The sequence below is a fragment of a genome, unplaced genomic scaffold (genome assembly GCF_019419815.1).
Source record: "Pyrus x bretschneideri cultivar Hongxiangsu unplaced genomic scaffold, Pyrus_bretschneideri_v1 Contig128, whole genome shotgun sequence".
NCBI classification, from domain to species: Eukaryota; Viridiplantae; Streptophyta; class Magnoliopsida; order Rosales; family Rosaceae; genus Pyrus; species Pyrus x bretschneideri.
The window spans coordinates 352,696-376,273 of NW_025999422.1; the positions used below are offsets into that span (position 1 = coordinate 352,696).

The 23,578-nt window shown below is 36.5% G+C and overlaps 2 protein-coding genes across 2 annotated transcripts; both read right to left on the reverse strand.

Annotated features, from left to right (window-relative positions):
* Positions 1-3,836: 3,836 nt before the first annotated feature.
* Positions 3,837-5,368, reverse strand: LOC125474669 (casparian strip membrane protein 5-like). The gene has a single exon (XM_048578635.1). It carries the CDS (start codon positions 4,636-4,638, stop codon positions 4,306-4,308), a length of 333 nt encoding a protein of 110 aa, XP_048434592.1. The 5' UTR covers positions 4,639-5,368; the 3' UTR covers positions 3,837-4,305.
* Positions 5,369-5,495: 127 nt separating this feature from the next.
* LOC103963847 (mitochondrial fission protein ELM1) lies at positions 5,496-13,544 on the reverse strand. The gene is made up of 10 exons (XM_009376699.3): positions 13,207-13,544; positions 11,352-11,578; positions 10,846-10,942; positions 9,404-9,553; positions 9,085-9,211; positions 7,631-7,743; positions 7,496-7,559; positions 6,758-6,851; positions 6,557-6,665; positions 5,496-5,889 (listed from the first exon to the last, which is right to left on the reverse strand). The coding sequence occupies exons 1-10, from the start codon at positions 13,387-13,389 to the stop codon at positions 5,788-5,790; spliced, it is 1,266 nt and encodes a 421-aa protein (XP_009374974.2). The 5' UTR covers positions 13,390-13,544; the 3' UTR covers positions 5,496-5,787.
* Between the last annotated feature and the right edge of the window lie 10,034 nt (positions 13,545-23,578).

The window sequence follows — 23,578 nt, forward strand, 5'->3', positions numbered from 1 at the left end:
ATAAGTAAGTCAGGCTCTGTATTGACATTCTGTTTGTTTAATAACATTCTTATTATTTTGTAATCTTGTTCGTCGCACACTCTGATATTCAACTCATATTACTGTCAACTACAGCTTGACCTAGAGCAAGATTGAGAAGGAATACTAGTCCCGAAGCATTTACTCATAAGATGATACATAGATACCCAATTAACCCACAAATTATTGTCACCTTTACAAAGAAGGCAAACATGTCTACACATCAGAACTTTATTCCACTAATGCAACCTTCAAAGACCCAAACCTTCTTGGGAGGCAAATATCATCCAACGAAACTTTAGCAGTATAACAGGTGGTGGTCTAACGAGCCAATAGGAAAGCCCTTCAACAATATTCTCTTGTTATTCGTTAGTTAATAAGTATTGTAGTTTTAGAAAAAACTAGACATGCGTCTTATGGACATCATCACAACACACTTATATGCGGAATTAGATGCCAATACTTATATGAAAGTGCCAAAATGACTAAATTCGTCGAAAACAACTACGCAATCATAGAACATGTACTCCATCAATTAGGACGTGGTATAATTGTCTTAATGAAATTTTGACTAGGAAAATTTAAATTATGGGTTTGCAATTGTGGTATATGTTGATAATATGAAATTCATTGGAACTCCTGAAGAGATCAATAAGATTTTCGAATATATAAGAGTGAATTTGAAATGAAGGTCATTTCTTGGTATTTCTTGAGAGAAGGGCATTTATTATTAATTAAAGATTTATAAATTTCGTGTGATAATATATATATATATATATATATATATATATATTCTTGGCAAAGATGATTTTTAGATTAAAACCATGTGTAAAATCAAAATCTAATTTTAGTCCCTTAATACATTAATCACCTCATTTATTAATTATATTTTGATTTTTTAACTATTTCTCTTTTTCTTCCAAATTTTTAATGTATTAATTTTATTTCATTATAATTATAATTTTCATTTCATTTATCGTAATATATTTTGTTGTAAACATTTAGATAAACTAATTTTTGTTATACAATATATTTTCAATGTACTTTGTCTTCTTCATTTAGGTACATTAAATTCATTATAATACATTTCGGAGCATAAATTTACGTACACACATTTCGGTACATACATTTCGATACAAATATTTAGGTACATTAATTCAATATAATACATTTAGGTACTAACATTTCGGTACACACATTCAGGTACATTAATTTAATATAATACATTTCGGTGCATATATTTTGGTACATACATTTAGGTACTAACATTTAAATACATTAGTTCAATATAATACATTTTGGTACACACATTTCGGTACTAATATTTAGGTACATTAATTGAATTTTTCAAGTTTGAAGATGTTAAATAAAATTAATAAATTAAAAACTCTTTTTTGGTCAAAAAATGAATTCAAATTTGTATATTAATAAATTTAAATATTTAATGGGAGACATTAAATAAAATGCACATTAATTATTTTGAATTAAGGACACATCAAGGGATTATAATCAATATGTAATCTAACACCAGATTTATTTTAAATTTTAATCTTCTTGAAGAATTAAAGTTAAAAAAACCCAAAAAAAAATTGAATGAATTCCTATATAATTTAAGGCTTATTATATTAACACCCCACAAATTATTGAATAAACCCTACATACTTAATACACCTCGCATTTACTTTTTCACTCAGGGACTGAATCTAAACATTTGAACTTTTAGTTTGCCGAATGATTTCAAAATGAATGATATGAAAAATGTTTAGATTCATTTGAACTTTTTCAATAATGGAGAGAAAAAGGTAAGAGTTTTATGGAACTGGTGCAATGGTAATGTTCTGGATGGTTTGTCTAGAAAGAAATACCATGATGTTTAAGCATACATTTGGAGACTGAATTAAAAAAATAAAGGATAAGTATTGGGAATTGTTTTGGGTCTCGATTTCTAATGACTTAAAGAATGCCCTTTCTTGTTGAATGCGAACATTTTCTTCGATTTCTCTTGGTTAGAGGGTTATGTGTCTTTTAATTGCATTTCACATTCTTTGACACTGTCTAACATTCAATTGAAATAGATTTCTATAGTTGCTACCCTTTTTCTCAAGGGTGGCCATAGAAAATGTTGCCCTTCTTAATTGCTAAACTTTTCTCTTTGGGATGACAAGGCGGGTTTTCCCAGGTATATGCTGTCATTCATATATTGAAGAACTAGGTCTTCATCTTTCTAATACAAATAACATAAAAGAACCAACAAATTTGATGGGGATTGGCACCAAATGATTCCATTAGACTTTCAAAATTACCTTCTCTCAATACAAGTGGAAGGTACATCAATTTAGTGTTCCATTCGTCAAAAATAACTTTTCTCAATCAACATGTGTGTAGTTTCATTGGTTAGGATTTCGTTCAACAATGGATGGTGGAAGGCGTTTTAATAGTGATTTGGGGTGCATTTAGAAATTTTTTATTTTTTTTAAACCTAATAAGGTCAAAATTGTCATTGCATAGCGGGGTAAATAAGTTATTTAATATTAAATTTTAATGTGGGGTGCATTCAACATTTTGTGGGGTGCTAATATAAAAAGCCTTTTTCTTTCTAAAATTCATGAGTAAGAGTTTAAATTAAAAAAACCCAACTACATATGTCTACCCTTATTATCGTTGCTGCCACGACTACCATCATTGCCACATTGTCCATGACCACCACCATCATCGTCACCACCATAACAAGATCACAACACACCATTACTAGTACCACCACCACCATATGTCCATGGTTAGCAATCCCCAACATTGCCAGAACCCCCACCTTACAAGTTACAACCATCGTTGCCATCACCACCCCACCACCACAAGATAACAATTCACCTACACGGTTAGTGTTTGTAGTAGATTGCTATATGTCACATGCTCCGGGTTTGAAACTTAAATTTTATTAGGTTAATCAAACAAAAATCATCATAAATTTTAGAAAATTATATAAAATGATTTTAGAATTCTTTAGTACGAGAATTGTTAATTAGCATGAAAGATTCTCAAAAATAAGGGAAATAAAGAAAGAAAAACAAAACGAACGAACAAAAAACTACTTTTAGCTAGCATATATGTCTTGAAGCCAATCCACACAAATCTATCATTACTTATATCAGTTTACATTCACCCTAATTTTAATGGAATTAATAATATACACAATGGACAACATGCATGTCTGAAATTTAGAAGTGTTAACAATACCATTATACAGTAATTAAGCTCCTTAATTTCTCATTTTCTTTTAAGAGAAAAAGTAGAATTCACAACCAGAAACACAAAAAAGACTGCTGCGACAAGTGAAGCCACAAGAGCCCCACTGAGTGCCTGGCAGAAGTCGTTGTATTGCCTGTAAATAGCAAGCCAGTTTGCGTTCATGTTCCCGTTATGCGCCAAGTACACAATTGCAGATGAAGCACCATCTGCTGCTATGATTAGAGCAACCATCACCTGCAAAGCATTTAAGGAATAGTTTTTGCAATGTTTTCAGTAAGTCAATATATATAGATCAACGTATACATAATTAAGGAAAGAGAAAACGGGGAGCTCTTTAACGATAGAGTTGCGATATATACCATGGTAGCTGATTTTCACATATTCATTTTAGTCTCTCACACACGACATATCCTTCTTTATTCATGGCAATTGGTTGATCAAACAAATATAATGGATATGATCCAACATGGGTGTGTTGTCTGTGTGTGGAGAAAAAGAGTTTACTTATGATTTCCCATATACATGTAACTGATCGTCTCTAGAGCGTTATTTCTTTAATAGATAAAAAAATTATTAGTTAGGTTTAAAAGGATGAATCACGTGACATGTTGATGTAGTGTATATATAGTGTGTAATCAACTCAGATTACTATGCGTATACTAATTAGTCTCAGATTTAGATTTAAAAAATTTAAATACTAACAATATTTGACACGTGTTACAATTTGAACGAATATACACTCGTCAATCACAACAAAGAAATAAAAAAGGGGACTCATCAGTATGCCATGTGGGTATGGAATAGTAGAATTTGTTAGTCATATTACTGTGTCAAGGATAACGAGCAGTAGCCTTAGCCCTATTGCATGAGGTCGAATAATGCAGATTATAGAGAAGGGCAAGGAGAGGGCTATATATGTATCCCACAGCTACTGCATTCGCAGCCACAAAAAACCTGCCCATATATATCAAGGAATCCATCAAAACCCTAATCAAACACACTACTAATTTGTTTGCTCAAAAGAAAATTTCAAAATTTAAACTAAGCGTATATATATGTTTCGTACGTCAAAGTTGGAAGATCATTATCCTGAGCATGGAACTGGAAGAACTGCGTGAAGAAGGGAAGAATCTGTTCGGTATTCCCCGTAATGTAAGCAGCAGCAAGAGCAGCTGAACCGGCACCAAGCTGCAGCACAAAGTCTATGATTGCCAAACCCTTTCTCCATCCTCCTCCCATATTCTGGATTTTGGTAGCTTTTGTGGTGACCACAGCAGGAGGAGGAGCAACTTCAGCAGTCTTGCCTTCTGCACCGTAATTCGCCTTCTCATCGGTACTGATTGCTACTGTTTCACCATTCTTTTTAGAGTCCATGTTATGGAATTAGTTTTTCGTGATCAAGGGAATGCTGGGATGGGGTTTATATAGGGATATGCAGTGATTAATTAATGTGTTAGTTTTAATGTTGTTTTTAATTGGGAGATGAATAGAGGAACAGGAGTTGTTGCCGAAAAGCTCACTTGCTCCACTAATTAAGCAACATCATGAGCAAATGCTAATCAAAGTGTTTAATTATGAAGATTAACCTAGCTAAAGCATTAAGTTTGATATTTATGATCATGCTGTGAGTATAATCCCTACTTAATTACTAGTATATATGTTCGTATATTGGATGATGAATCAAATTATTGGTGGGATGATTAAGCAGCAATGAGATAATGAAATATCATCATTTATGATAATATTTTTGAAGCGTTTATAACAAATCCCTCCAACAAATCATCGTCTTACTTCTTGACTTCCTTTTTGTTACGAAACAATTGGAAATTATGTCGTCTAAGGTTATCTTCCTCCTTATGAACGACCTTTACCTTCCTAGAGTCCTGATCTCCCTCACGATCTCACTCTCCTCCATCACAATCTCAACATCCCTCGTCTCCTTTGCGACGTCGCAACCTCCATCCACGCCTCAACCCTGTCCTCCGCGCCTCCAACCCGTCATCCACTCTTTATGTTTAACATCGTTGATGGATTGGGGAGCGAAGCTGGACAACCCAAATGAAATTGATTGAACATAACTTAAACGAACCAAATCAATTTGATTTGGTTCGTTTTCAATCTTGGGTGTGATGGGTGAAGCAAACAGACCGTCACTGTGCCAAATCGAAGTCCAATCTCAAAAGACTTACATGAAAACTGGTTTACAAAGGCCAATTCGATAATATCAAACAGAATCTAGAAAACCACTTTAAATTACAAATGAATTATTTTTCGAACAAGAACCATCCCGCTTTTAGACAAAAGAAACGCTCGCCCCTCTTCGTAATTTACAAGCCGCAGAATTAGAGAAAGCCTTTATTCTATCTCAAGACCCCCCGGAAGGGGAAGAATCAAAGATAAGAGCTACAACAGCCTAGCTGTCATTCCTAAACGTGCTATCACAAAAAGCTTAACTTGCAATGGGTGTCTTTCAACATAACATTTGAGTGTGTCTACAAGTAACAATGGTTATCAACTCACTTGCTATGGTCGCAATCTCCATCCACGCTCTGCAAGTGCCTTATGCACTTGACTGGCTGCTTCTGCGGTTTCATTGAGCGGAGGGTAACTCCAGCTCTCTGAAATCTGTCAATATACAAAGCAACAAAGATCGTAAGATAGAGAAAGCCAGAAGTATACTTGAGACCAATATTCATTCGGTAAAGATGGTGATCAAGAATAAATGAGAATGCGGTTAGAATCAAGAAAAAGAAAAGCACAAAGAAGTTAATATATGGAAGGTTTGTCAAAATATACGGAAGTTCCAACCATTCCAAATGGATATATTATCATTATTAGCAAACTGAAGTCAGACATTTGTGATTCCATCAAGAAACGAAAACTTGGAAGAACCACCTTTAAAACTATTAATGGCCCATAAACCTTCCAAAGAAAGAGAAAAAACCTTATCCTCGAATTGCATGACAAAATCCGCCATTACAATGTGTGCAAGCAAGAATATTTCCTTCAGTTTTGGTATCCTTTGGAATGGATAACAAAGCAATTTTATTGTAGCAGTTCTACAGAGAGTGTGTGTGTGTCTGTGAGTGTTTACAAGGGAAAAAAAACAAATGACCTCTCCTCCTCGGTACTCCCAGTCTCTTTTATTTCCCAATGTTGTCTGTCAATTTATTCTATTAGCATCTATGTTGACAGAGAATGATGAACGAATAATGCAATCCTAAGAAGGGCATCCTCTATAATCTGCTACCTTGTATGGAAGAGTTATGGAAACAAATTGGTTTTTACTTACATTCTCAGAACCTGTGAATGGCCGAACTACTCCTCGATCCTTAAGTGATTTATGGAACTCTGAGAACTTCCAAGTACATCGCTCAGCTCCCATAATATAGACAGGCTTCCTAGAAATATGGACAGACAAAATTAAAATGCTTAAATAAAGAATACATTAAAGAAAATATCATGAATACAGACATAATTTCCTCAATCATACCCAGTGCTGCAAACCTCGCTTATCATACTGACAGAATCTGCAGTGACAACAAATGCATCGGCCCAGGCTAGATGGCCCATGTGTGGGTTTGGCTCTGGAGACCAAAATACTCATCAGTACAGCACAAAAAGCCCAATTCATATCAAAGTTAAAAACGACCTGAAACTCAGAAAAAGTTAAGGGCCTGTTTGGTATCCTATTTGAAAATTGTTATCATTTCTCAAAACATTTCTTAAGAACATTTCTTGAAAATAATTTTCTTTAAGACTCAAAAACTTGATTGGTTTGCGATTTAAATTTTTTATATCTTACGACTTAAACTAGACAAAGAGAACTAAAAAGAGGGGGGTCGCAGGAGAAGGAGAAAGAGGAGAGAGGAGGAAAGAAAATAAGAGATGATTGAAGGAAAGAGAAAGAAGACAGAGGATCCGACGAGAAAGAGAGGAAGACGAGTGAGAGAAAGAACTAAGAGAATGAAGAGAGCAGATTGGAGGAGAGACGATAAAGGTAAAAAAAATAAAAAAAAAAGAAGAGAGAGAAAGAAGAAAAGAGAGATTTGGAGTGAGAGAAAAAGAAAGGAGTAAGTTTAAGTTTAAAAACTCTAAAAACTCACTGTTTATATTTTTAGAGAATAGACTATATTTTTTAGTTAGTCTTGAGTTCAATTTTTGCAAATCGTCCTACCAAACACGTTTTTAAGGCCTAAAACTTGAAAATTGTTTTTGAGTCACATGATACCTTGGCCATCCCAGATATAAACTTTTGGATTACCGCCAAGCCCTTTCGCTATAACATTAGATACCTGACGAGCAAAAAGGAAAAATTGAGTATCACAAAAAACCAAAGTAAGAACTTGTATATCTGTAGCAATACCTTTTCAGGAGTCTTATTAGAGAAACATATTCTGATACTCCCACAGCTAGGAAGAACACTGAGCAGGTTGGTTGTCAATTGCTTTGCAAGGTCCACACCATAACGACAATTGCCTATTAAATGAAAAAAAAGGATACAAATCATACAAGCCCCAACTGGAATAAGTGGACTACTGCAACAAAAATAACAACGTAGATAGTTCCAAACATCTCAGAAAACTCAGAAAATGAATGATCTAATACACCTCAAAGTAATCATCTCTCTACTAAATCTTGAACACTAACGTGCAACAAAAATCTATTTAACATTAAAAAAACATAAAACATTTTCAGATTTCCTACATTCCCTTTACTAGGCCATAATGATTTCAACTCGAGATTCAAACAAATTACAAAAAAAAGACACAAATTCCATTATCCATCGTAGTATAAACTTGGATTCAAATCTAGGTCAGTGATATTACACAAAACAAAAGGGTATACCATGCAACACAAGTCACTCCCTTTGTCAAAGGGAATGCATTCTTCTAAAGAAATCCCGACCTCCAAAACAACATTTGCTGGCAGGATGGCACGAACTTGTGCATAAATAAGAACACAAATAATTTGAACCAAAGTTTTTCCAGAATAACTAAATGCTCGTTTGGTGACATTGAAAGACACGTGCCAGTATCAGGTTATTGCCACATTTCATACTATGTCTATACGAAAAATAATGAATTGGTATAGACTTCCAGAGTCTGATTATTGGCTTAGACAATACATCTAATAAAAAACTAGTTGATAAAGGAAAATCCCAAAAGAAATTAACGGATAAGTATCGATTGTTAGTTAATTTTTTGTATCCAGTGCATAGTGCCTTTTTTGTTAGCCCTTCGGTGTTGAGTGTTGTTGGCAAGGGTGTTCTTGTAACAAAATTGGGCCATTGACTTGGCAATCTCCTCCTTACATAGTGTTGTGGACCCTTTCGAAGGAGAGGAATAGATGTATTTCTAGGACAAGAAAGTTACTGTCGTAACCTTTAGAGATATATTTTGTCTTCGCTTTGATTGTTCCAATGCTAGAACTACAGGTAGTACAGGTCCTTAAAGTTCATAGATATACTACACTTACAAATCAAAACACCATGTATACTGAGCACCCATTCTAGTCCCCCTTTTTAGTAACACATGTAATACATAAAAGAACAAAAGAAAGGAGAAAGAAAAGCATCACATCCAAACACTAATAGTCTACCAGCTGCCCCGCATACAGAGCTTAATCTAACCTAACATGAAGCAGGCATTATATATCAAACATGATGTGGTACTCAAATACTTATATATCAATCCCATAAACCATTAAGCAACAAGGATTCAGATTATATCAAAACATTATATATCAAGTACTCAAATACTTATATATCAATCCCATAAACCATTAAGCAACAAAGATTCAGATTATATCAAAAATTACCTGTAGGGCCACCAATGTTCACAACAAGTAAGGGTTTCAGCAAAGGTGCAAACTCATCACGCCATGCACTAGCTGCATTACGAAGTGCACCAGCATCAACTTGATGTAAAGCTCCAACAGTGAGAACCTGATTTTAGAAGTTTTTAGTATGTCATATGTTGGAGGAGGGGAGAGAGGGGGAAGGGGGAGAGGGAGGGGAAGGAAATTAAGATAGCCTCCAGTTTCGAAGTACTGGGAGCAGTTGATATTAAACAAGGTTAAAGTTTCTTAAATATATGAAATGCATGCATATAACAAAGTCATCAATCATCATACATACCACATGACTGTCAGGAGGTTCACGTGGAGTTATCCACCTATGAATAAAATGAGGAACCTGCTTTTGTGCTTCACGTGTCAAAGGATAGTAATCATGCTTAGGGGTAATCACCAAGTCAAATCTATTTAGATGCAACCTGGGATGTAGTATCTGCGAAACAGATGGAAAATGGTGGTGTCAATAAAAATTAGAAGATAATGAACATTTTGGGTATTCAAATGACATGGCAAAAACGGCCGCAGCCACCAAAAGAAAAGAAGATTGGATTGTTGAGCTACTGAAAATTATGAACCTAGTCACAGACTAAAAGTCCTTTCTAGGCAAGCAAGCAAATGATTTCCATAACTGTACTAAAGAGGCATCCATTCCAAAGATCTCTCCAACCTTAGCAATGAATAAAGAGAAAATTGTGCACTTCTTTTGAAGAGAAAATTGTGCACTTCCAAAAACTAAACCCTCATTGCAAAACAGATGAGCAAAGGCATACTCAAGCAAATTCATAACATACTTGATGAAATCAATTGAAAATTTATAACAGAAATGGAGATACTAATTTCATGAAATCAATGAGAGAATATGACCCTAAAGACAAATCAAAGAGTACTGAAATCTGACACTAACCAATAAACAAAGAAAAGGGTCAATTCCAAACCCATTTGTGTACTCATATACCCAAAACTACTCACTCAATCAAAACAATAACATCGTACAGTTTAGATCCTGTAAGGTTGAGAAGTTGAGAAGATGTGTAAAAACCACTTAGAATGCACAGGCCAAAAGTAAGTCGTGAAGTCAGGGAAACCATGATATACATAGATTTCGAAAGCCAGATATTCAATCTAAAATCTTAAATTACCCTTTTTTATCCATTACAACAGTAACAGTATATCGGGGACCAAAAATCTCATACAGAATTAGGTGCAAAAGGCAGCGAGTAGCAGTAGTAGTGTTTTCCATAATAACAAGCATCAGTCTGATGAAGAAACAGCATACAGATATAAATTCAAAGTGGCCATTGCTACATAATTCAAAGGCCTGGTAAAGCCAAGAAAACTATAGGAAAGGTAGAAGGAAATGTTGAAAACAAATATAATGGATGACCATATATAATCACCACCAAGAAGGTTGTTCTTTGTTAAAAAATAAAAACCACACTTCCAAACTACTTTAACCACAAAAATAAAACTCGAAAGTAAAATATCCAGAAACTATCTCAAGTTGACCTAAACTCAAGCAAAACGTACATGAAATCATTAGTGCAACAGGATACTGCAAGTGTACTGTCACAATAAATATAAACATTGTGACATATTCATTCATTGTCATTTCTGCATTTACCGCTAAACCATGTAACTTAATAAAAAAATCAAGTCCAAATTCATTTCGGAATATAATATATAGCTAATAACTGATACAGGAAAAACAAGGTCCCATTGACAAACCTGAACAACAAATACATTGTCAGATGCAAGTTGTTTAATAGAACTTGCAACAGAAATGGTATCCCTTCCAGAAGCTACCACCAACATAGGTCCATCCCTGAAAAAGAAAAGAATGAGTACCAAAAGTTAGACAGGTATCAAGTCAAGCACCACATTCTAAATTTTAAGAGGCAAATGCCATTCTGGATATTAGCAAGTGTATTTCCTGAATAAACTTTTTGATTTTTGCTTTTGTTTTTTTTTAGGCTACCCAGAAATCTCCCAAACCGCATTGCTGACTCAGAATCAAAACTATGCCCCCAGCAACCGTACAATCTTTTGGACACAGGAAACTCCAGAAAATAGCTAATAGGTTCCCTAAGGAATTTAACCCCAGACCGCGTGGAAGCAAACCTGAGGTCCACTCAACCAACTCATGCCGATGAATACATTATTTAGGCAAACAATTGAAGAATACACTTCCTATAACTAACAGTGAACTGTGAAAGAGGAGAAGAAATATTTACTTTTCAAAATTCTGACGAACCATTGTCACAATCTGCTGGACATCAGCTTCTAAAACACATTTCAACCCCACACTGCCACCATTTTCTGCAGGTTGAGGCAAAACATTCTGCCCCCGATACTTTAATAAAATACAGATCTGTCTTACAATGTAATATAAATTTTTGTGAAGAGAAACTGGGAGCCAGTGAAGCCACTCATTCAATCCTCCTTTCGGCCTTGTAACCCGCTGCATAACATTGTCAAAATTAAAAGATAAACAGAGTCAAAAAGTGAAACTGATGTGAGAATAAATTCGGGGATACAAAAGGTTACAGTGATGTTAACACCGTGTTTCCAGACAATAATTTGTTGCAACTTGTAATATTAATAGTATTTTTCAAATCGCAAAGTAGTTAGGGAATCACATGCATAATATAAAAACAAGAAGAAAGTAACAATGAAACATAATAATTCAGACATTTGCATCACAAAGGAGATATAGTTAACTTGCATATTGCATGCTCAAATTATTAATTGAAACTTGCAAAATTTATAATAAAATTAAGCTTCAAACGCGTATTAGAAGCAATAATTTCTTGACTGCAAGAAGGGTACTGTAACAAGCAATCACAAGGATGACCTCCAAACACAAGACACAAGTAATCTAAAAACGAAAACCTTTTCTAGTTGCTATGGCTACCACCTTTGATGAAGACACCAATACATCAAAGACCAACTAATTATTCTTATAAAAATTGACAAATAGTAACAAAGCAAGTCACAGAACCCTCTGCCAATAACCAATAAAACATCTCATACGTCTTGAAGAACAATGTAGCTTTCGAAAAATGTAATTGGTTCACACCAATTCTAGTTGGATTTGATAGAGAAATCTATTTCAGCCTAAACTAGTTTAAAGTCAAAGTGGGGATGAAATATTGAGGATGAAATACACAAGGGGCACATTTTGTAATCAGCCGTCCAGTAGGATTAATTGACAAAAAATTGAATGTCATATGTTTTGCAGTTCATTGTTAGTCTCGAATGGTTATAATTCTTTAAGCGATCATGTATGTTTTCCTTTTGGTCGAATGGATTGATGGTTAAACCTCACTTCCAATTAATGAAACCAGATATTGAATACCAACTTTGTACTGGAAAACTTCTGAACTGGCACTGACCCCAACATATGTAAGTCGACAGCATTTTTTCTTTTCAGAAAATTAATTTAAACTCGCTCCATTACAAGTAACCTGGCTGGTCTTGTGGATTGCCAAACATCCAAGTCGAATAGCAATACTGAGTTTATAACATTAAACAACGACAACAAATCATTCAGGTTCGCAAAAACCAAGCCTTATTAAACTTTTAACGAAATTCAGCATAGAGAGCAATGTTCAACTAACACTCTAGAACCCATAACCACAAAACAGGAAACAATGAACGGAAACAGATTCAAAGAAGAACGTGGCCGCTTTTCAGTGGAAACACATTCAAAAGTAGTATGCAACAAATAAATAAACCTATAACAGATTCGTGTACTGGACACCAATAAAACATCGTTGTCTAACTGCTAGAGTAATCAAACATTATACTTCAGTAAGTTGCCAACACCTTTATATTCCTTTCAACTAAAATAATTTCAACAAACAAAAAGTATACTAATTTCTAATAAGAACCTAGTAAAACATGCATTTAGGTTGTAAAAGACTAAAATTCATACAATTGCGATATGTTCTTGAGCTTGAAATTACAATCATCACACAAAAATTAGTACGAAATATTTAATGGGTAGTTTAGCATACAAAATTATAACCATAATTTGGAGAAATCAAAAGGATTAAGCCCATGATTAGGTTTAATCACGTAACTTACATATAAGACATGCTTATCAGCGAGGCCGAGAGCGCAAACCAAGCCGATGCTCTGATTCTCCGAACCCGGGGAGCCGTTGCCAATCACGACGGCCCGCCTAACGACGCCGTACACACCGCCTTCGAAGATTTCCGGCGTGCGCAGTTTGGGACCGGGCGGCTCCGGAAGCTGTATGGGCCTCATGAAAGTTAATAACTTCGGATTCGGATGTTCAATTCGAAGCGTAATGCAAAGGAGGTTAAAGGCGGAAAGATTTGGTGCAAACTCACGGTAGTTAATTTCCCTCTGCTCGCTGCTTGGCTGTCAAGAGAGTCACCAAGAAAAAGAAAATTATTTTCTATAGGCCCTTTGGGGTATTACAATTTCTTCGTAGAGTAACAAGAGTTCCTTAAAATAAAAAAAATAAAAAAAATAAAAAAAATAAAAAAATCCTAATGAAACACTCTTGATATTTTTAGTTTTAACGGTAAAAATATTTTTATTTTAAAAAATCACTCATGTATTATTTACTTACAATATTTTTTTGTTATTTTGATCAAAACTCAAAATTTTTAAATTTTTTTTTCATTAGTATTCCTAAAAACAAAAAAAAAAAGGAAAAGAAAAAATAGAACATAATTCATTTATGACTCATTTAGAAAAGTTCTTCTAACATGTCTGATGTGAGGCATATTGTGGATGATGCGAAGGTTTGCTCCTCAAGATCACTGGAGCTATAGTTGACCATACTCGTCGTGAAGCCAATTGTATTGCTCACTTAGTGGTGTAGCCAATTGTATTGCTCACCCGTGGTCTGGCCAGGATTTTCAAATAATGAGGTCATATATCAGCTAAAAAGTTTCATTGGGCTATTTCATCAAGCACCTAGCAGGCACCCTGCCAATACCTGCCAACATATGTCAAAAGTTTGTGCCAATATATGTCGACAATTACTATTATTTGTAGAGGCTTGTTGTGACATCCCACATCACCCAGGGGAGTGATCCTTAAATGTATATTCCCATCTTTACCTAGCACGAGGCCTTTTGGGAGCTCACTGACTTCGGGTTCCATGGGAACTCTGAAGTTAAGCGAGAATGGGCCTAGAGCAATCCCATGATGGGTGACCCACTGGGAGGTTGCTCGTGAGTTCCCAAAAACAAAACCGTGAGGGAATGGTAAGCCCAAAGCGGATAATATCGTGCTACGGTGGTGGAGCGGGCCCGGGAAGTGATCCGCCCCGGGCCGGGATGTGACAATTTGGTATTAGAGCCTTACCCTGGCCGTGGTGTGCTAACGAGGAAGTTGGGCCCCTAAGGGGGGTGGATTGTGACATCCCACATCGTCCAGGGGAGTGATCCTTAAATGTATATTTCCATCTCTACCTAGCACGAGGCCTTTTAGGAGCTCATTGGCTTCGGGTTCCGTAAGAACTCCAAAGTTAAGCGAGAAGGGGGCTAGAGCAATCCTATAATAGGTGACCCACTGGGAAGTTGCTCGTGAGTTCCCAAAAACAAAACCGTGAGGGAATGGTAAGCCTAAAGCGGACAATATCGTGTTACGGTGGTGGAGCGGGCCCGGGAAGTGATCTGCCTCGGGCCGGGATGTGACAAATTGGCATCAGAGCCTAACCCTGGTCGTGGTGTGCCGATGAGGACATCGGGCCCCTAAGGGGGGTGGATTGTAACATCCCATATCGCCTAGGGGAGTTTAAATGTATATTCTCATCCCTACCTTGCACGAGGCCTTTTGGGAGCTCACTGGCTTCGGGTTCCGTAGGAACTCCGAAGTTAAGCGAGAAGGGGGCTAGAGCAATCCCATAATGGGTGACCTACTGCGAAGTTGCTCGTGAGTTCCCAAAAACAAAACTATGAGGGAATGGTAAGCCTAAAGCAGACAATATCGTGCTACGGTGGTGGAGCGGGCCCGGGAAATGATCCGCCCCGGGCCGGGATGTGACACTTGTTGAGTGTGGATATGATACCGTGGAGTAATGTTAAAGATTGCCAAGACTTGTCAACTAGGATAATTCATCGAGTACATGGTACGTACAATAAAGTCGCACATAAAAAAAAAAAAAAAAAAAAAAGAAAGACAAATATAACATAAGAAAATAGAAGTAGGAGGAGGAGTTTGTAATTTAGTTTACCTTAATTGTTTATAGGGGTGAAATACAATCAGCATTTTAAAAACCTCGCCCCAAGGAGCGCCTAGGTGGCTTTGGAGGGGGGCGGGAGGAAAATCACCTCTATTTTGTGAGTGGGCAAAAAACTTGCCTAACTTTGTCAAGGCGTGCTTGGACGGCCAAGGCGTGCCTGAGGTGTTAACTGGGCGTCCTTGTTTTACTTTTTGAGTTGCTCAAATTTAAAATTTTCTAGTTGTAGGATGTCTGTCTTCCCATCAAAGAAGATGAATCGTGAGGGGTTTTTGTTCTTTTTTTATTTATTTATATTATTTCTCTTTAAAGTTTAAAATGAACCTACTTTTCTAACATTTATTACCTTACTATCTTCTTTTATGTTCACTTTTTAATTTTTATATTATTTTTTTCTCATCTACAAGATAGATAAACATCTTTTAATTTTTGGTCTTATTATTTTTTTAAGATAAAGAAGCATATTTTCCTGAATATTCTGCCAGTAGAAAAGTAAACATCTTTTTGTTTTTAATTATTTAACCTTTTATTATTTTTGAAAAAAAACTTTATGATCTTATTTCTTTTTTTAAGACTACATATCCTAACCAAATATTACTCAAAATTCTCATATACATACACACACACACACACACACACACACACACATATATATGCACTTACTTAAGATTCTAGATGTCTGATTTCTACTCTATTTGTTTGTTTGTTGATTAATTTGATTGCTTTGTTAAACTTGTTTGTGATGTGAGTTTGTGACTTATGCATTTTTGAATAACAGTGAATATTTGTTTTACAAAGTATTATATTTTTTATTTATTATATATAATTGTATATTATATATATATAGGTGAACTGCTAATTTAGTCCATAGATTATCACCTGAGTGAAAATTAGGTCACTCTACTATTTTTTTTCAAAAAAATCAATCCTTGAAATTATAAAAGTATGCCAATTACATCCCTAATATTATATTTGAAGCTACTATATTCAATTTTCCGTCAATTTAAGTCATGTTACTTGCATGTGAGACACATTGGAGGGTAGATTGGTAATTTTCCATAAAGAAATAGTGCATGGAGTTAACTTTAGAGGGTAATTTAGACATTAGATTTACAACCTATATGAAATGTTAAGGGCTTATAGGAGAGAAAATGATGATATTACACTCTAAAGTGTGTCAAGTGATTTAATTAACAAAAAATTGGATAAAATAACTTTGAATATAATAGTAAGGATGAAATTAGCAATTTTTAATGAACTTAAGGACTTATTTTACCGAAAAATCAATTCAGTGACCTAATTTTCACTGACTTATATTAAAAAATTTTAGGTCTCATGATGATTCGCCTCATGCCTCAAGGCTTTCGCCTAGGGGGGGCTATCCATGAAATGCCTTGCCCATGCCTTCACTTTTTAATACATTGAATACAACACACAAACAAGTGTACATGAGTTTTTTACGTTGTTGGGGTCAAGGGCGACCAATGACCCCATGCTGGCTCCCCCAATGTTCGTGCCATCTAGCACGTTATTCCCTTCACAACGACTCTACCATCTACTCATGATTTGAGGAACCACCAGATTTCATTTCGAACTTTTTATTATCTTATTGTAATTGACTTGGGCTTTGCTTGTAAATGGCTTGATTGCATGCTGTTTTATCGATTTCTTTTCATTGAATGGAATCGACTATCGTTACTATAAAAAAAATGATTGAAAGCGAAATGTTTTTAAAACCAATCCTTAGTAAAAATCTTAGCAAATGGTGGAAAAGCACTTTAAGTGCTTGGCCAAAAGTGCTTTCAATCATTTTAAAAGCACTTCCAAACATGCCTATGTCTTAAATACCAAAATTATCTAAGTGATAAAAAATAATATAGATTTTAGTAGGATATATATGTTGTAAACTTCTAGTTTAAGTGTGATTGTGTAAATCCTAGATTGCATTTGATTATAGTTATTCTTTCATATATGGACTTGTATTCCTTGGAGGAGAATGATTTCTTCTCTCTCTTATTACTATAAATAAAGGCACTGCGTAGGGGGAATAACACACACATTCCTCTACACAACCCTACAAACACATCTCTCTCTATTTTCTCTCTCTATGTTGCCGGCCCCCTTCCCTTGTCAGATAAAATAGGCCATAACACGTTATCCGCACACTTCTACTATTGTCCTTAGAAATCTGACGTGGAAGCTTTCTGCATCAAACCAGTTCACAAATATCATCACGCAATAAGGTTCTTCCAAAACAATGGTTTTTATATCGATATTTTTGCAGCCCTGATAGCATGAACATTCACCATAATGCACGACCCAACTTTATGTTTTTTGAATTTTAGATTCTACATAAATTGTATATGCATTATATCCATAATTGTTGAATTATGTGAATTTGATATTTTCCATGAATTGCATCCTATATCTGCTCATGCATTAAATTATTTGTCAATATGCATTGAATTATAATACGGAAATAAAGAAAAAAAATAAAAAAATAATTTCTAGGGACCCAAGCCACAGCCTGAGCCCGAAGCTCCAAACTTCTAGAACCCAGCCCAAAAACCCTGACGCCCCTTCACGGCATAACAAGCATGGCCTGCAGCCATGCCTAGCCACTACGGCTACCATCCCTGACGACCTACAGTCGTCGTTAACATTGTTTTTGATTGAGATTCGTATGAATCTCCCTAGATTTCGAAAACCCAAAATTGAATCCTATGTTTTTCTTTGGTTTTTGGACGTCGAGACCTTCTCCGTCACACCATCCCAGTTCCATGTCAAACACAACAACTCGTTTCGAGTTCTTTTGACTAGAACACAATCGCCTGCAGCGGCGGTGCGGGCCTTCGTCCTCGGTGACCACACCCAATGAAGCTGGGGTTTTCTTATGGCTAAAACCCCAAGCCCAATTAGGCTATCCATCTCGGCCTATGACAGGGAAAAAAAAAAAAAAGGATTTTTTTTTATTTTTTTGGTAACGGGGCTCATCTGATGTGGCCTAAAACCATGGCTCAGCCCAACATGTGACACTAGCCCGAGGGCTATGGTGTTCTTACACCCGCGATGCACCGGATCCTAGTTTGCAGCTAGTGCATTAGTGCACCTGCATCGCGTTGCATCTGATAGCTATTTGGGCCTCTCTTAGACCCAATCCTTGCAGCCTATTTCCTGCTATTGGGTCTGCAGCCCAAACACCAATTGAGGCATGATCAACCCGTGCCCACTGCAGCCCAGTTTTGGGCCTAGACCTTAAGGTACAAATTTGCTTAGCCCACACGTGCGTTTTGGCCCATGTTTTTGGGCCCTGAGCTTAATTGTTTATTTTTTTTAGACAATTTGAGTTTTATTATTTTTTCACCCACACTTTAAATTTGCCCCGAATTCTAAATAATTAATTCAAATATAATTATAGACCTGAAGTTTTATTTGCATATTTCCTTGTTGCATATTTCTGTATATATATTTGTGTTTGTCTGCAGGAATATATGAACCTGAAGTTCGTAATTATTTTGAAACCTAAAGTTTCTACAAACTTGCCTTGTTTGAAAACCTAAAGTTTTTCTTAAAAACATCACTCATGAAAACCCGAAGCTTTTTTCATGCGAATTTAAACCAATACATGTCTATTAGAACCTAAATGTTCTACTCCTATGTGAATGGATTGATTTTTATATTTTTTATTTTTTTTTATCCATTACACTAATCACATCTTATCCATTTATTTTGTGATAGGAACATGTCAAATTTAAACAAACTCGACTTTACCGCTTAGGAGGTCTTTGAAATGAACTATTTCAAGTAGGTCCAAGATGCAAAGCTCCACCTCACTGCAAAGAATTTACATCCCACCATTGAAGATGAGACGTACAACCCGGTTGGCGAAGCTGAGAAAGCCATTGCCATGATCTTCATCTGAAGACATATTCATGATGCACTGCAAACCGAGTACCTTACTAAGGAAGATCCACGAGCACTCTGGGTCACTTTGGTTGATCTCCTTGATCACCATAAGAACATCTTCTTTCCTGAAGTAAGACATGACTGGCAGCATTTGTGCTTCCAATACTTTAAGTCTATGAAGGAATATAATTACGAAGTTTGTTGAATCCGATCACTTCTTAAGTTCTGTAACGAGACCTTAATCGAAGAGGATCTCCGAGAAAAGACCTATTCAACCTTCTCTGCTACTAATATTGTCTTGCAACAACAATATAGGGCTCAAAATTCACTAAGTTCTTGGATTTGATCTCTGTTTTACTTTTCGTTGAAAAGCAAAATCAGCTGTTGATGAAAAATCATCAAGCTCGACTTACTAGGGCCACTGATGTGCCTGATGCACACTATAACACAAACAAACACCTAAAACGCCAAAATAAGCATGGTAGGGGTGGCCAAAAGCCACCTTGTCAAGGTTAACAGAGCCAAATAGGGGTGGCTAAAAGCCACGTCGTCAAGGTCAACAGAGCCAAGGCTCATCCAAGGGAGGAAACAAAGCCCAGAAGCGCCCTAATCTCGCTCCTAAGGCCCCAAACTTCAAGAATAAAGGCAAAGCACCTAAAACCATGGATGCAGATATGTGATATCACTGTGGTTCAAATGACCATGGTCCCAGTGTTTGCCAAGCTCCCCAGAAGGTTATAGCTGAATATCATTCTCGTCATAAGAAGTTTGAATCAAAATTTGTGCAAGTGGATGAACCGTAGAGTACCAAGATGGAGACTTCTGACTTTCAAGAGGCTATTATCCTTATGGAAGATTAGAATCTTTGACATAAACTATTTTTCTAGTTGAAATTTAGACAATGGGACCGAATTCCACCTAGTGGCTGAACCCCCTTTTTTGTTTTTGGTTAATTTTAAACAATTTTCCTTTATGTTTAGATTATTTGTTGGTGATTTGTTTTTTGCATATTAAGTTTTATATTAATTACCATCCTTGGATACTTAAATTATTTTGAATGGATATTTGTTTTTAGAACTTTTATGCATGTGACCGATTCAAACTAATTTTCATTCTAGGTATGACTAGTGGGGAAGTTAGTTGTTTGGCAGATAGTGGAACCACACACACCGTTTTATTTGAACGCTTCTATTTCACTAACTTCATACCTAAGAATGCACCTCTGACAACCCTCTCAAGCCCATCCAACCTGATCGAAAGATACGGTAAGACATGTATAATGTTGTCCAATGGTACAATTTTGACCATTGATGAGGCACTTTATTCTCCGCGTTCCGGAAGAACATTGTTGAGTTTTAAGGACATTAGAGATAATAATTTCCACGCTAAAACCTATGTAGAAAATGGAGTTAAATTTCTGTGCATAACTTCCTACGAATATGGTCAGAAGTGTATTCTAGAGATGATTAAGCGTATCCTGAGTGGTCTGTATACTACGACCATACACCCTATAGAAAGCCACTATGTGGCCGGCCTTACCTCTGGGACCACGCACGAAGTTACACTTTGGCATGATCATTTGGTACACCTTGGACGAACAGCGATGCGCCGTATCCTCAAATCATCACACGGGCATCCACTAACCCGAAGTTTAGGTTCGATTCAAGGAATTACATGTCAAACCTGTTCTATGAGAAAGCTTATTATTAAGCCTTCTTATGACAAGATTTGTTCGAATCCTCCTATTTTTCTACAAAGGATTCAGGGGGACATTTGTGGACCGATTCACCCTCAATGCGGACCATTTAGATATTTTATGGTTTTGTTTGACGCTTCCACACGTTGGTCACACGTGTGTTTGATGTTTACAAAGAATGTTGCATTCTCTAAACTGTTGGCTCAGGTTATCAAGCTCAGGGCTCACCACCCTGATTATTCGATCAAATATATTCGATTAGATAATGCTGGAGAATTCTCATCTAAAACTTTTGATGACTATTGCATGTCGGTTGGGGTTGAAGTTGAACATTTTGTACCCCATGTTCACACCCAAAACGGCCTAGCAGAGGTATTCATTAAGCGCTTACAAATGATTGCTTGATCGTTGGTCATACGTACCAAGCTCCCGATCGCTGCTTGGGGCCTTGCAATATTGCACTTAGCCATGTTGGTCCGTCTGAGGCCTGTTGTGACCCAACCATATAGCGCCCTTCAGTTGGTTACCAAATATGAACATGACATCGCATCTGCGTGTTTTTAGTTATGCGATCTATGTGCCGATTTCGCCGCATTTACGTACAAAAATGGGGCCTCATTGAAGGATGAGAATATTTGTTGGATATGATTCTCCTTTGATTATTCGTTACTTAGAACCTTTGACAAACGATATGTTTACTGCTCGTTTCGTAGATTGTCACTTCTATGAGACAATCTTCCTGTCGTTAAGGGGAGATAAGAACGTCAACGTTCCTGAAGAACGACGTGAATTATCGTTCATGACTCCCACTTTGTCTCATTTAGATCCCCGCACCACTCAGTATGAGACTGAAATGCATTGCATATTAGATCTTCAGAGCATAGCTCAGAGCATGCCAGATGCTTTCACCGATTTAGCACGAGTGACAAGATCACATATGCCAGCTGTGAATGTGCCTGCAAAGATGGATGTACCAAATGTACGACGGACTTCCCTCCTGGAAGCTTGGGATGCCAACTTTGGCAATCTAAGTATGTTATCAGCTAACCAATCATCTGTCCCTACACAAAAGCATGGTAGACCACTTGGTTCAAAGAATTCACACCCTTGGAAGAGGAAACCCACTGCACAACACCTGAAGAGCCTATCGTGAATTTGATCATCGCTTACTCATTTTATCTAACTCATGAGGAAATTCTAGATTACAGAAGCGTATTTGAAGAGATGAATCTACCTCTCGAGAATCATGAGATTTCAGTCTATTATGCTAGCTTAGATGATGTGTGGTGTAGAAATAAGATGATCGTCGACGATGCATTAACATATGCAGTAGCTACTAAGATCATGTTGAGCGATGATAGTTCCGTTGAGGAATGTCAACGTAGAACTGATTGGTCAAATTGGAAACAAGTAATCCAAATTGAACTCGATTCATTTGCAAAACGTAAGATGTTTGGACCTATAGCTCTTACTTCTCCACATGTGAAGCCTGTTGGCTACAAGTGGATTTTCGTTTGGAAGCATAATGAGAAGAATGAAATTATACGTTACAAAGCTCATCTTTGCGCAAAGCTTCTCACAACGCCTCGAGATTAACTATGATGAAACTTATTCACCCGTTATGGATGTGATTACTTTTCGCTACCTTATCAGTTTGGTAGTTTTTGAAAAACTGAGTATGCGGCTGATGGAAGTAGTAACTGCATATCTCTATGGGGATCTTGATACGGAAATTTATATAAAGGTTCCCAAAGAACTTACTTTGATTGGATCAAATATTTCCAAACCCCAGAACACGTTCTCAATTTGGCTGAGGCGTTCACTCTACGGCTTGAAACAATCTGAAAGAATGTGGTATAACCGTTTAAGTGAGTATTTGACTAGTCAAGGATATGTGAACAACAAACTATGCTCTTGTGTGTTCATTAAGAACTCACATTCCAGTTTTGTGATTATTGCTAATATATGTCGATGACATGAACCTTATCGAAACTCTTAAAGAGCTCGCAAGAACTGCCATGTACCTGAAGTCGGAATTTGAGATGAAAGATCTAGGAAAGACTCGATACTGTCTCGATCTCGAGATAGAGCACTGTTTAAATGTAATCTTAGTACATCAAACGAACTACACCTAGAAGGTGTTGCGCTGCTTTAATGAGGATAAAGCGAAGTCTTCGAGTACTATTATAGTCGTTCGATCGGTATATGCAAAACGATATCTTTTCCGTCCGAAGCAAAATGATGAAGAGATTTTGGACCCTGAAGTTCCTTATCTAAGTGTGATACGCGCTTTATTGTACTTAGCTCAGTGCACTAGACCCGACATCTCCTTCGGTATTAATCTTTTGGCAAGATACAATAATGCACCAACACGCAGACACTGGACTGCTACTAAAGACATTCTTCACTACCTTAAGGGTAATACGGATTTGTTCTATCATTATGGATCCTCGAGTGATGCCGCACCCCTTTATCTCAAGTCGATTCTCGCCTTGTTGGTTATGCCAATGCAAGATACTTATTTGATCCACACAAGGCGCGTTCTTAAACGGGTTATCTTCACCGTTGGAGGCACCGTAATCTCTTGGAGGTCAACTAAACAGACCTTAGTTGCCACTTCGTCTAACCATGTTGAA

Bases quoted from the DNA above. Each gene is read 5' to 3' on its own strand.
- LOC125474669 (XM_048578635.1), bottom strand. From the start codon at position 4,638: ATGGACTCTAAAAAGAATGGTGAAACAGTAGCAATCAGTACCGATGAG.
- LOC103963847 (XM_009376699.3), bottom strand. From the start codon at position 13,389: ATGAGGCCCATACAGCTTCCGGAGCCGCCCGGTCCCAAACTGCGCACG. The intron at 9,212-9,403 runs GTATGTATGATG...TTCTAAAATCAG, and splicing joins AACCTCCTGACAGTCATGTG to GTTCTCACTGTTGGAGCTTT. The intron at 7,560-7,630 runs GTATTGCTACAG...TTTGCTCGTCAG, and splicing joins CTAATAAGACTCCTGAAAAG to GTATCTAATGTTATAGCGAA.